The sequence below is a fragment of the Felis catus genome, chromosome B4, assembly GCF_018350175.1.
Source record: "Felis catus isolate Fca126 chromosome B4, F.catus_Fca126_mat1.0, whole genome shotgun sequence".
Classification (NCBI taxonomy): Eukaryota; Metazoa; Chordata; class Mammalia; order Carnivora; family Felidae; genus Felis; species Felis catus.
Window position 1 is genome coordinate 89,417,934 of NC_058374.1, and position 14,369 is coordinate 89,432,302.

The 14,369-nt window shown below is 41.0% G+C and overlaps 1 protein-coding gene and 1 pseudogene across 8 annotated transcripts in view; one reads left to right on the forward strand and one right to left on the reverse strand.

Annotated features, from left to right (window-relative positions):
* Positions 1-14,369, forward strand: part of SRGAP1 (SLIT-ROBO Rho GTPase activating protein 1) — a 289,170-nt gene that overhangs the window by 167,454 nt on the left and 107,347 nt on the right. For all 8 annotated transcript variants that reach the window (XM_045062022.1, XM_011284066.4, XM_011284067.4 and 5 more), the window contains exon 4: positions 5,361-5,423. In XM_045062022.1, the coding sequence (XP_044917957.1) occupies positions 5,361-5,423 (63 nt within the window). The remainder of the gene's footprint in view (positions 1-5,360; positions 5,424-14,369) is intronic.
* On the reverse strand, positions 6,545-7,079 carry LOC109501638 (annotated as a pseudogene).

Below are 14,369 nucleotides of genomic sequence, written 5' to 3' on the forward strand. Positions count from 1 at the left end.
ATGCTAGAACTTCCAGCACTATGTTAAACAGCAGCGGTGAGAGTGGGCATCCTTGTCGTGTTCCTGATCTCAGGGAAAAAGCTCTCAGTTTTTCCCCGTTGAGGATGATGTTAGCTGTGGGCTTTTCATAAATGGCTTTTATGATCTTTAAGTATGTTCCTTCTATCCCGACTTTCTCAAGGGTTTTTATTAAGAAAGGGTGCTGGATTTTGTCAAAGGCCTTTTCTGCATCGATTGACAGGATCATATGGTTCTTCTCTTTTTTTTTGTTGATGTGATGTATCACATTGATTGATTTGCGGATGTTGAACCAGCCCTGCATCCCAGGAATGAATCCCACTTGATCATGGTGAATAATTCTTTTTATATGCCGTTGAATTCGATTTGCTAGTATCTTATTGAGAATTTTTGCATCCATATTCATCAGGGATATTGGCCTGTAGTTCTCTTTTTTGACTGGGTCTCTGTCTGGTTTAGGAATCAAAGTAATACTGGCTTCATAGAATGAGTCTGGAAGTTTTCCTTCCCTTTCTATTTCTTGGAATAGCTTGAGAAGGATAGGTATTATCTCTGCTTTAAACGTCTGGTAGAACTCCCCTGGGAAGCCATCTGGTCCTGGACTCTTATTTGTTGGGAGATTTTTGATAACCGATTCAATTTCTTCGCTGGTTATGGGTCTGTTCAAGCTTTCTATTTCCTCCTGATTGAGTTTTGGAAGAGTGTGGGTGTTCAGGAATTTGTCCATTTCTTCCAGGTTGTCCAATTTGTTGGCATATAATTTTTCATAGTATTCCCTGATAATTGTTTGTATCTCTGAGGGATTGGTTGTAATAATTCCATTTTCATTCATGATTTTATCTATTTGGGTCATTTCCCTTTTCTTTTTGAGAAGCCTGGCTAGAGGTTTGTCAATTTTGTTTATTTTTTCAAAAAACCAACTCTTGGTTTCGTTGATCTGCTCTACAGTTTTTTTAGATTCTATATTGTTTATTTCTGCTCTGATCTTTATTATTTCTCTTCTTCTGCTGGGTTTAGGCTGCCTTTGCTGTTCTGCTTCTAGTTCCTTTAGGTGTGCTGTTAGATTTTGTATTTGGGATTTTTCTTGTTTCTTGAGATAGGCCTGGATTGCAATGTATTTTCCTCTCAGGACTGCCTTCGCTGCGTCCCAAAGCGTTTGGATTGTTGTATTTTCATTTTCGTTTGTTTCCATATATTTTTTAATTTCTTCTCTAATTGCCTGGTTGACCCACTCATTCGTTAGTAGGGTGTTCTTTAACCTCCATGCCTTTGGAGGTTTTCCAGACTTTTTCCTGTGGTTGATTTCAAGCTTCATAGCATTGTGGTCTGAAAGTATGCATGGTATAATTTCAATTCTTGTAAACTTATGAAGGGCTGTTTTGTGACCCAGTATATGATCTATCTTGGAGAATGTTCCATGTGCACTCGAGAAGAAAGTATATTCTGTTGCTTTGGGATGCAGCGTTCTAAATATATCTGTCAAGTCCATCTGATCCAATGTCTCATTCAGGGCCCTTGTTTCTTTATTGACCGTGTGTCTAGATGATCTGTCCATTTCTGTGAGTGGGGTGTTAAAGTCCCCTGCAATTACCACATTCTTCTCAATAAGGTTGCTTATGTTTATGAGTAATTGTTTTATATATTTGGGGGCTCCGGTATTCGGCGCATAGACATTTATAATTGTTAGCTCTTCCTGATGGATAGACCCTGTAACTATTATATAATGTCCTTCTTCATCTCTTGTTACGGCCTTTAATTTAAAGTCTAGTTTGTCTGATATAAGTATGGCTACTCCAGCTTTCTTTTGGCTTCCAGTCGCATGATAAATAGTTCTCCATCCCCTCACTCTCAATCTAAAGGTGTCCTCAGGTCTAAAATGAGTCTCTTGTAGACAGCAAATAGATGGGTCTTGTTTTTTTATCCATTCTGATACCCTATGTCTTTTGGTTGGTGCATTTAATCCATTTACATTCAGTGTTATTATAGAAAGATACAGGTTGAGAGTCATTGTGATGTCTGTATGTTTTATGCTTGTAGTGATGTCTCTGGGACTTTGTCTCACAGGGTCCCCCTTAGGATCTCTTGTAGGGCTGGTTTAGTGGTGACAAATTCCTTCAGTTTTTGTTTGTTTGGGAAAACCTTTATCTCTCCTTCTATTCTAAATGACAGACTTGCTGGGTAAAGGATTCTCGGCTGCATATTTTTTCTGTCTAGCACCCTGAAAATCTCCTGCCAGTTCTTTCTGGCCTGCCAAGTTTCAAAAGAGAGATCAGTCACGAGTCTTATAGGTCTCCCTTTATATGTGAGGGCACGTTTACCCCTTGCTGCTTTCAGAATTTTCTCTTTATCCTTGTATTTTGCCAGTTTCACTATGATATGTCGTGCAGAAGATCGATTCAAGTTACGTCTGAAGGGAGTTCTCTGTGCCTCTTGGATTTCAATGCCTTTTTCCTTCCCCAGTTCAGGGAAGTTCTCAGCTATTATTTCTTCAAGTACCCCTTCAGCACCTTTCCCTCTCTCTTCCTCCTCTGGGATACCAATTATGCGTATATTATTTCTTTTTAGTGTATCACTTAGTTCTCTAATTTTCCCCTCATACTCCTGGATTTTTTTATCTCTCTTTTTCTCAGCTTCCTCTTTTTCCATAACTTTATCCTCTAGTTCACCTATTCTCTCCTCTGCCTCTTCAAGCCGAGCTGTGGTGGTTTCCATTTTGTTATGCATTTCGTTTAAAGCGTTTTTCAGCTCCTCGTGACTGTTCCTTAGTCCCTTGATCTCTGTAGCAAGAGATTCTCTGCTGTCCTGTATACTGTTTTCAAGCCCAGCGATTAATTTTATGACTATTATTCTAAATTCACTTTCTGTGATATTATTTAAATCCTTTTTGATCAGCTCATTAGCTGTTGTTATTTCCTGGAGATTCTTCTGAGGGGAATTCTTCCGCTTGGTCATTTTGGATAGTCCCTGGCGTGGTGAGGACCTGCAGGGCCCTTCCCCTGTGTTGTGGTGTATAACTGGAGTTGGTGGGCGGGGCCGCAGTCAGACCTGATGTCTGCCCCCAGCCCACCGCTGGGGCCACAGTCAGACTGGTGTGTGCCTTCTCTTCCCCTTTCCTAGGGGCAGGATTCACTGTGGGGTGGTGTGGCCCGTCTGGGCTACTTGCACACTGCCGGGCTTGTGATGCTGGGGATCTGGTGTATTAGCTGGGGTGGGTAGGCAAGGTGCACGGGGGCAGGAGGGGCAGGCTTAGATCGCTTCTCCTTAGGTGATCCTCTTCAGGAGGGGCCCTGTGGCAGCGGGAGGGAGTCAGATCCGCTGCCGGAGGTTTGGCTCCACAGAAGCACAGAGTTGGGTGTTTGCGCGGAGCGAGCAAGTTCCCTGGCAGGAACTGGTTCTCTTTGGGATTTTGGCTGGGGGATGGGCGGGGGAGATGGCGCTGGCGAGCGCCTTTGTTCCCCACCAAGCTGAGCTCTGTCGTCAGGGGGCTCAGCAGCTCTCCCTCCCTTTGTCCTCCAGCCTTCCCGCTTTCCAAGCAGAGCTGTTAACTTATGACCTCCCAGACGCTAAGTCGCGCTTGTTGTCGGAACACAGTCCGTCAGGCCCCTCCGCTTTTGCCAGCCAGACTCGGGGGCTCTGCTTGGCCGGCGAGCCGCCCCTCCGCCCCGGCTCCCTCCCGCCAGTCCGTGGAGCGCGCACCGCCTCGCCGCCCTTCCTACCCTCTTCCGTGGGCCTCTCGTCTGCGTTTGGCTCCAGCGACTCCGTTCTGCTAATCCTCTGACGATTTTCTGGGTTATTTAGGCAGGTGTAGGTGGAATCTAAGTGATCAGCAGGACGCGCGGTGAGCCCAGCGTCCTCCTAAGCCGCCATCTTGCCGCTTCTGAAAATGCTTTCTTAACGCTAAAATTGTAGTTAGTCACATAGTTCCCTTGGAAAGGGAGAGTTAATTTCTGTTTTGATTTCTAACTTAGCTTTTTGGGACTCACACTGCAAGATTTCTCTGTGACATCTCCGTCAGATAGGATGCTGGAACTCATCTTTTTTAGTGATGTTAGTTTTGCAACTCAACTTCTGAGCAAGCACGATGCTTCACCCGGCTTACTTTTTCCTCTCTCTTCTTGATAAAGTCTGATTCAGATGGTTTACAAGAGCCATTCAGACTCTCTACTTATTTGCCTCTGTCCAGCCTATGGTGACAATTGGTGCACACACCCAGTACTTAGAAAGGCCATTTAACTAGAATCAAAAAGACAGTAACAACTGTTAACAAGATGTGGAAGAAGGTGTGTACTGTTGGTGGAAATACTAATTGGTGTAGCTAATGAGGAAAGCAATGTGGAGGTTCCTCAAAATATTAAAAGTGGAGGGGCACCTGGTTGACTCAGTAGGTGGTGCATGCAACGCTTGATCTTGGGGTCCTGAGTTAGAGCCCCACGTGGCATGTAGAGATTACTTAAAACTAAAACCTTACAAAAAATTAAAAATAGAATTATCATATGATCTGGTCATTCCACTACTGGTTATTTGCCCAAAGAAAATGAAAACACTCATTTGAAAAGACATACGCACCTCTGTGTTTATCGTAGCATCATTTACAGTAGCCAAGATGCGGAAGCAACCCAAGTGTCCATTGATAGATGAATGGGTAAAGATGTGGGTGTGTGTGTGTGTGTGTGTGTGTGTGTGTGTGTGTGTGTGTGTGTGTGTGTGGTGGAATATTACTAAACCATAAAAAGGATCAGATCTTGCTATTTGCAACAATATGGATGGACCAAGAGAGTGTTATGCTAAGTAAATTAAGTCAGACAAAGAAAGACACATACCTTATGATTTCACTTGTATCTGGAATCTAAGAAGCAAAAGAATCAAACAAAAAGCAGAAATGGACCCATAAATACAGAGAACTGGTGGTTGCCACCTGGGAGACAGGAAGGAGATGGGCAAAATGGGTGAAGGTGAGTGGGAGATACTGGCTTCCAGTTATGGAATGAATAAGTTGTGGGGAATGAAAGATACAAATAGGGAATGTAGTCAGTGGTGTTGTAATAGCATTGTGAGGTGACAGATGGCGGCTACACTTGTGGTGAGCATAGCGTAACCTTTAGAGATGTTGAATCACTATATTGTACACCTAAAAGTAATGTAACATTGTGTGTCAACTATACTTTAATTGAAAAGAAAGGGCAGTTTGGTCAAAACTGTTTCTTATATTAGGGCTATGCTGGCCTTCTCTTGTATTACATACATTGTTTTATTTTCAGTCAGTGTACTTTTTAAGATGTAAATAATTTGGAAACAAGTTTCTGTTACATTTTTAAAGATTCTTAATTTTTTCTTAATTGTAGAGCAAAGAGATTGCATTCCAGCTTCATGAGGATTTGATGAAGGTTCTTAATGAACTCTATACGGTAAGCACATAATCTTTCTTCTTTTGAAAGAATCTTTGCTTGGGAATTTTGGTTTGCAGAAACAGTGCTCTGATTCGAATTCATTCCAAGCTAGGGTGTTGATGGATGCTTCTCTGGTTGAAATGTTGATCCAAGTGGATAGATGCACACTACTACGGTCTTATGCTACTCTCTCCGTTGGGGAGACTGTGTTCAAGTAAATATGCATATGCAGTTAGCACACTTTAAGAAACTAGAGTTTAGATGTCCCTGTAAGATTATGTTTGTAACTAGTTGGATTATATGTGATCTATACGTATATTTAATGCCAGAATATTTTGATTTAAATTGTTGCCATTTTTTTAAAATGCCCATTTATTTATTTTGAGAGAGAACTCGTGAGTGTGAGTGGAGGAGGGGCAGAGAGAGAGGGAAGGAGAATCCGAAGCAGGCTGCATGCTGTCAGCACAGAGTCCAACATAGGGCTTTCCCCCAAGAACGATGAGATCATGACTTGAGTCGAACGCTTCACCGACCGAGCCCCTGAGGCATCCCAAATTGTTACCATTCTTGCATTAGCCATTCCAGGATTTGAGCAATTTAGAGTTGCTTTTATTCTGTTACTTTAATTTTTATTCCCATTTCAGTCAAATTGTTTGGTTAATGACCTAATATATTAAAATTGCTTTTGGGGAGGTATCGGTTTTCCTTCTTGGCAATAATTTGCTTTTTTGAATTTAAATTTTATTCAGGTTACTGTATATAATCATAAGAAATTAAATAATTTAAAGCTATTTTATTTAAAAAAACAATGAGGTTGCAAGTTGGAGTTAGTCCTATGTCTGTGTAAAATTTTTCACGCTTTAATGATCATTTTTTTTACATGGAATATTAGAAGTTCCTTTATTATTACCTGTTCTTATTAAGCACCAGCTTAATACCACAGAAAATTTCAAATCACCCTTTGGCAATTCATTCTTCCCTCCCCTACCCAAATTCTTGATAAAGAGCTCTTCGAGTGAAGACATGCTCTCTTCTGTCTTCTGTATAAAACTTTATGAAATAAAGGCAAATTACCGTGTACCGCTTGCTGTAAAATGCTGCCCAAGGCTGTGGAAAAACTGGGTCTTCCCAGGCTCCTTTTACTCTTCAGGTCCTGAAAGACTCTTGTTCATAAATTGTCTCTTCACAAAGCAAGTCCACCACGTGCTGAGGGTCAAAAACTTTCTCACAAAGTCTCAGCCCAGTCTCTTGTCTCGGCTGCTATAAGTAGGCCCCTCATCACCTCATCTTCCTGTTTGTTTGCAGATTTGGCATAAATTGCATTAAGTGGAAAATCAGGCTCTCCAAGAATGGGGAAATTAGTGATTCCCAGCAGATACATTACTTTCTCACCTTGGCCTTTGGAGTTGCATTTTTGGAGTTTCTTTAGACACTCAGAAATGGAGAGATTGTATACATCAAGGTTCTATCAGCTTCATTCTTAATGAATTCATTCATTCATTCATTCTTGAGAAACACCTTGGCCTTGAAGGCATAGATGGCTTCATCCACAAATTCTGTATCATTTGTGTCTCCAGGGGCAGGTCATTTGAACTGACTTCTAATAGGCAACAGTGCCGTGTTCCCAATGAGTTTGGTGTCAGGGTCCATGAGGGAAGAGTGGTAAGCCAGCATCTTGGCGGTGCTGGGCTTCAAGCTAGATGAGGAGATTGGGTTTAGAACGCAAAGCTGCTGGTCCGGTGGCCCACATGGGCAATGATCTTTCATTATTAAATAAAAATTCCTTCTGGAGGAAGTCGATGAGTTTTTATTTTATAAGAGAGAATCACATAATGAGAAGTGAATAATGTTCTAGCTATAGATATTTGCATTTTTGCACAAGATTATTTGAATTTTTATTTATAGGCAAATCAAACCTGAAACATTATTAACATGTTTCTTGATTTACAGGTTCCATTTGTTCTTAAAAAGCCGTGTGTGTGAAATACAATTTTGTAAATTGTTTTTAATGCTCCATTGATACTTGCTAATTGAAAGACACTGTAGTTTTAAGCTTTTATAAAGTGAGTGATAATCTTATAAAATTCGCTTTCCAATTTTTTTGTACATGTGTGATAAATTTGTATTTTTAATAGCACATTTGCTACCCCTGTACTTAGGAATTAAATTGACAATTTCTATTTGTTAGTTCCTCCTTAAGGAACTTTTAACTTTGCTTGCCAAAGCCTCTTTATAAGGTCATATCCTCTAACAAATTCCTAATGAAAGGGAGTTTTTGATGATAAAGGCCATTTATTAGCCCACGCTTTGCGTGATTTGTTAATTTCTGGTAACCTAAGTTAGCCAACCATTTCTAGATTTAGAATTCAGAATTTAGATTTAGAGTTTAAAAGGTTAGTGAGCATCATGCCTCTGAACTATCCAAAGAAGAAACTCTGTATCATCTTTCATTGAACTGTTTTAAGATGAGAGCTTTATGACACTTTCCTTGTGGTTCCCATTGCTTGGATGTTGTTTTACCTAGAAATATAAATCATTCTCTAATACTTTAAAAAATAAATCTGCTGGTCATCACATCATAGACAGGTGCCTGCTGATGATGGTGTGAAACTAGTAGTACTAATCAAAGCAACCATGGCAAAGACAAGCTTAATTGTTGAATAGGAGGAAAACCAGTGGAATGCTGTGAAAATTTTTTTCTCCGTGAAGGATGTGTATGGTGAAATTTCTCCTGGGCTCAGACTGTCAAATGTACTTAGACATTTATCAGACTCTGTGTAGATGAATCAAGTAAGCTGACTCCTCAAAACTCTCATCATTGTCAGTCTGAAAGCCTGAAGGAGCCAGGTTCTAGAAAAGACCACTGGAGTTTGAATGACCCTGTCAGGGTCGTTTAACCTCTCAAAGTCAGTTAAGGACCTAAGGGGTAGAGGAGATGAGGTTTTAATTAGGTAGTCTGTAGATCACTTTGAACTCTTGTGAAAAAATTTTATCTTAAGCAGAGAGCATGCTCATCCAAGATCAGAGGTCTTGTTCCATAGGAAAAGACCTTCACATTACTTACACATGCGCACACACACACATACACACCCACAGTGTTTACTATAAAAGAAGAAGGATGTTTGGTCTCTCCTGCACTTTAAATTCAGATACACAATTTCTGTCTTGTTCTGATAAAATCCATTCATTATACATACTCAGTTTACATTGATAAAAGGTGGGGAGTGTTTGTACAGTGGGCCAGGAATTGGGGAGAATGTGGTTGAGGGTCCTTGTGCAGCCACTGACTGGTCATGCACAGATGACCTTCTGAGTTGCATCGTGCATGGAATTTTGTACAGCTGATGGTATAATAATGATCAGTGAAGCGACAAGTATAAAATACATAGCCTTAAGAAACTGAGGTTGCTGTTTAAGTGCCTTTTCAGACAAATCTTCACTCCTCCCTTTTTTTCATTTCTTGATATTCCCTGGGCGTCAAAAATATTTTGAGAAGTACCTTAACCTCCTTATACCAGCTTAACTTGAAATTACAGTCAACCTTAGTGGTGAGCTGCAGCCTTGTTTGTGGACTTTGATTCCCAACAATATTTCTCCCAGAGGCCTCTTGGTTATTCCAAACATCCTGTGGGAAGAGTTTGTCTTAAATAAAATACGGACACCCAGAAAGAGTAGAAAGAGATGCCTTATGATCATTTATAGCTTAGAATGAACCATGTTTTATCAGATCCTTTGAGTACAGGTTGTGTGCATCGGGCATGAATGCCTGGACTTCTGAGCAGGGAGGGGGCAGAGACATGGTGCTTTCTGGAAGGGGAGCAAAGGCTTTGAGGACATGCATCTCCTTTTCCATATTTTTTCCTCAACCTTGCCTTTATTTGCAGAAACGTGGCTTCAAAATGGCTTTGAGCCTCCATTTGGATTCTTCCACCACCACAAGGGCCAGCCAAAGCAGTCAGGATTAGTTTGGCCTTGAGGAACAGAGATACTCAAAATAATGGTGGAAGCAAATTAGAAGTTTATAATCTCTCTCACATAAAAGAAGTCAGTCCCGAGGTTGGCAGCCTTGTGTTGGCATGGAGGTTACATAAAGCCATCCAAGAATCCGGCTTCTCCTAACCCACTGTTCTGAGAAATCTGATTGTAACCTTAGTCCTTATATTTACAGTAGTTGCTGGAGCCCCAGCCATTGCATCGGTGTTCCTGAAATGGAGAAAGGAAACACGAACAGAATGGAGAAAGGAAAAGAGGGCAGGCAGGCCTCCTGTCTCTTAAGGAGAGTTAATGAAAGTCCCATGTGAAATTTTCACGTCATGTTTCATTGGCCAGAACTTAGAACGGGATTCTGGCGGCCGTAGGGAAATCAGGGAGTTACAGCCTTTTGGTGGCCAGCTCATTGCTAACCAGTTACAGATCAGAGGTTCTGTTTCTTTGAGAGAGGGGGAGAGAGATTTATAGGTAACTAGCCACGCCTGTCAGAGTAGCTAACATTTACCGCATGCTCAGTAAGAATGTGCTGGTTATTGTGCTAATAAGCACATTACTTGCATTAAGTAATGTGATCCTTATAGCATCTGTCTGAGGTAATTACTATCATTTCCCCCATTTTACAGATAAAGAAACTAAGGCTCAGAGAGGCTTGACCCAGGTTGTGCAATAAGTAATGGAGTAGAATGTCAAGTCCAGGTCTGGCCTTCCGGTCATTTTATCTCTATTATTGTAGTTTGGGGACAACCATTTTCTAGCAAAGATCTCTAAATGTTAACACCTCCCTAACAACACACAGCACTAAGCAGTTTATTACTTGCTCATTTGTACTTTTAGAGTCAGTGGCATTAATGTTGCTTCAACAAAAAGATAGGTAAAAAATTGAACATGTGCCTCAATGGCAACCTGTACTTCTTAGAAGTATTAATTTAAAAAAATCTTTTTTTAACATTTATTTATTTTTGAGAGACAGACAGAGACAAAGCATGAGCAGGGGAGGGGCAGAGAGAGAGAAATACACAGAATCAATCTGAAGCAGGCTCCAGGCTCTGAGCCTGTGGGCACAGCCCGATGCGAGGCTCGAACCCACAAACCATGAGACCGTGACCTGAGCCAAAGTCGGACGTTTAACCAGCTGAGCCACCGAGGCACCCCTAGAAGTGTTCATTTAAATGATCTAACAGATGGATTCATTGGGCTAAAAAGTTAAAGGGTGAACCAAGATCCTCAGACGCCCTGAGTCTAATCCACTAACTTCCTTTTGCATTTCACATTTGAAAGAGAACTAAGTAGGTTCTAAAAGCAGGGAGAAATGGGTATTGAGGAGGGCACCTTTTGGGATGAGCACTGGGTGTTGTATGGAAACCAATTTGACAATAAATTTCATATATTGAAAAAAAAATTTAATAAATAAATAAATAAATAAATAAACAAATAGAAAAAAAAAATAAAAATAAAATAAAAGCAGGGAGAAGGCTGTGCTAGAACAAAGCAAAAGTGGATTGTACCAGTAGTCAGCAAACATCTGTTTGAATCCGAGCTCACTTAGTCAATCTGGGAATCTGTATTAGCGTGGGTTCTTCACAGAAAGACCTGGTAGAAGATTTAGAGAGAGAGGAGAGAGACTGAAAGACTGATTATAAGGAATTGACTCAGGCGGTACAGAGGCTGAGAAGTCCCATGATTTGCAGACATGAAACAGCAAGCCAGAGAGCGAGGGTATAGTTCTAGTCCAACTCTGAAAGTCTGAGAATCAGAAGACCCAATGATAGTGTAAGTTCTAGCCCAAGTTCAAGTCCAAAGAGAATGATTGTGTCTCATCTTGAAGACAGGCAGAGAGCAAATTCTCTTTCTCAGCCCTCCTGTAGTATTCAGGTCCTCACCAGATTGGATGAGGCTCACCCACATTGTTATGAAGACTGATTGATTTATTCAGTAAACATTTTTAAAATGCCTACTACATGGGGCTTAACTGGGTGACTCAGTTAAGCATCCAACTTCAGCTCAGGTCATGATCTCATCGTTCGTGAGTTCAAGCGCTGCCTCAGGCTTTGTGCTGACAGCTCAGAGCCTGGAGCCTGCTTCAGTTTCTGTATCTCTCTCTTTCTCAAAAATAAACGTTAAAATTTTTTTTAAATAAAGTGCCTACTCCAGTGCCAGGATCTTTGGGATATACTGGGGATATACAGGTGAGAATAAAAATAAACCACATGCTTCCTATCAAAGCACTTATATTCTGGTGAGGAGAAACAGTAAACAAATGTATAGTATGGCAGGTGTAAGTGCTACGAGGAAAAGTAAGGCTGGGATACACATAAGGCGTTCAGAACAACACCTGGAACATAGTAAACACTTAATAAATGTTCCTTATTAGTGTCACCTGGTGGTGTCATTCCCCCCCCCCCCCCTTCGTCGTCAGTGGAGTAGGGATGGAGAGGGGATGGTCGGCCTCTCAGAGTAAATGTGGAGATGGGGGCTGATATCAATGGTAATTAGAGATGGTTGTTACAGCTGTATGTATATGCACATATGTATGGTTTTTCCTTATAATATATATTGCTTTGTAGAAGAAAAGAAAAAGGAAGGTAACTTCCCCTAAGAAAACCAGATCAATAGTAGATGGGAACAGGGCTGCCATTGGGTTAGTGGAGAGGTGGAAATGCAAAAAGAGAAGAAAGATGGTGACCGAGAGAGTCAGAGGGAGCACTCAAACCAAAGTCAACCTTCACCAGTCTGCTAAAGGGCTCACCATAAAACAGTGGGTTAAAGTGTTAAGCCTGTCCCCTAACACCAAATTCACAAAAGGTTATGCTGCAGTTTTCTGTCCTATATTAATATCTCTTTGCAGCATTATGCTCAGCATTTTAGAAAACAAAGAGCTTACCATCCTCAGTAAGCAGATTCTAGCAAAGATGAACACAGACAGTCATGATGAATCCACATGAAATTGATTCTTAATTATGTGTAATTGATTATCACACTCCCTATACATCAGTGACACACATGGCTAGCCAGAGTCAAGAGGTAATCCATCCTGAGGTTCCGTTAACATTATGAGGCAAGAACTGAGAAAATGAAGATTTATCCAACCCTTCTTATGAGGCAAGCACGTTACCCCATTCATTTCTTACAGCAGCCCTGTGAGGCAGGTATTCCTAATCCCAGTGTAACAAATGGGAACTGGGGCTCAGAATGATTAGCTGAGGATCACACAGTTAATGAATGCTCCAAAATCTAAACCCAGCTTCAGTCCCCAGGGCCCATCATTTCCCCACCTGACAGCTGCTGTAGGGAAAGATGTGCAGAGCAGGTGGGGGAAGGAAAGGCGGAATGTGATCTAGTAGATAAAACTCATAGGTAAAAGTCACACTGCATGTTCTCATGGACACTGGTAAAAACTCATTTGAGCTTTGCAGACTGTCCATATGGGTTGCAGAATGGAAAACCCAAATGGCTTTGTGCCTTAAGCTTTAATGTTGGGATATGTTCCTTTGGGCGTGCCTCTTTAAGATGTTATCTTTCATTTAGCTCTAATGTTATATGTGTCAACACCACCTGTTCAGCTGTGTGTTCATACACAGTGATTACTGCTAAGTATTCATTAGCTGATACTCCATTCACCTTTGTTTCTTCCTTCCGAACTGTAGTTCCGGTTTGCCTAACAAATTTAAGCAGAGAATGGAAGCTGTGCTAGCACAAACCCAGAGGCCACCAAGCATCTTGTGTGGGATTTGGAAAATGGAGTTGCAAATGCACACAGATATCCACCCTGGCCTTTGCATATCTTCGAACCACTTCTCTCTTTAAAATGTTAAAATACACAACTAATTATTTTTTAGAGCCGATGAGAGGGAAGACACTGTTTATTATTTCAAGCCCTTCCTTGAAAACTCCACCTCAGAGGACTGCTGAGGAAAGCTTTCTTGGCTCGCTTGTGAGCCTCCCACGAACCAGGAGCTAATGCATTCTTCTGTAACAAAGAAACATGCCCAAGGCAAGGTTGAAAAGTCATTCCGAAAGAGCCCAAGATATTTGCCACCACATATCAGAAGATTTTTCTCTGAGCCTCAAAGAGGATATTTATTTATTTATTTATTTATTTATTTATTTATTTATTTATTTATGGCTAAGTATTTATTTTAGCTTGTAGGCATTTTAAGTATTTGAAATATATATATATATATATCCCTGTAGTGAAAATGAAAATTCATTCCTTTGAGACGGACTACAAAGAGGTCTGGGTCTCTGAACAAAACATTGAGCAAAGAGAAATAAGGCAGAAAAGATATGTAAAAAGCTCCCAAATTGAAAACCTCTTGGGAGCGCCACATTCTCCATGATGCCACCTGGAATACTTTTTTAAAAAGCAATCTATTTAGAGATCTTGGGTTGACAAAGTGTGTGTGTATATCCTTCTGCTGGCATTATTAATAGACACTTTGATGGAAGGAAAGAAGGGTGTTGGGATCAAGATGACTGCCAGCTTCTGAATTCTAATCTTGGGGTTGACATAGATTGACTTTGGAGACTAAGTTAGCTAATTTAGCCTGGCTTCATTTTCCTCCCAAAATGATTGGGATTAATAAAATTTCCATTGCATGGATCTCTGAGGACGGCTGTTTGATAAGAACTTTATGTGTAGATGCCTTTAAGGACACCCTGCTAATTAATGAAGCCAAATGCTCCCAGGCGCCTGCTTGGAATTTTCATTTTCTCTCTGAGATTTGAGATTTAGTTATGCTTGGCACTTATGAACTACAAATAAGACTGTCTTCTAAAAGCAGTAAGTGTTATGAAGTGGCCAAAAAAAAAGAAGAATGTGTTATACCAGGGTGCCTGGGTGGCTCAGTCGGTTAAGCGCTGACTTTGGCTCAGGTCATGATCTTGCAGTTCGTGGGTTCCGGCCCCACATTGTGCTCTGTGCTAACGGCAGGAGCCTGCTTTGGATTCTTTATCTCCCTCTCTGCCCCTCCCCCT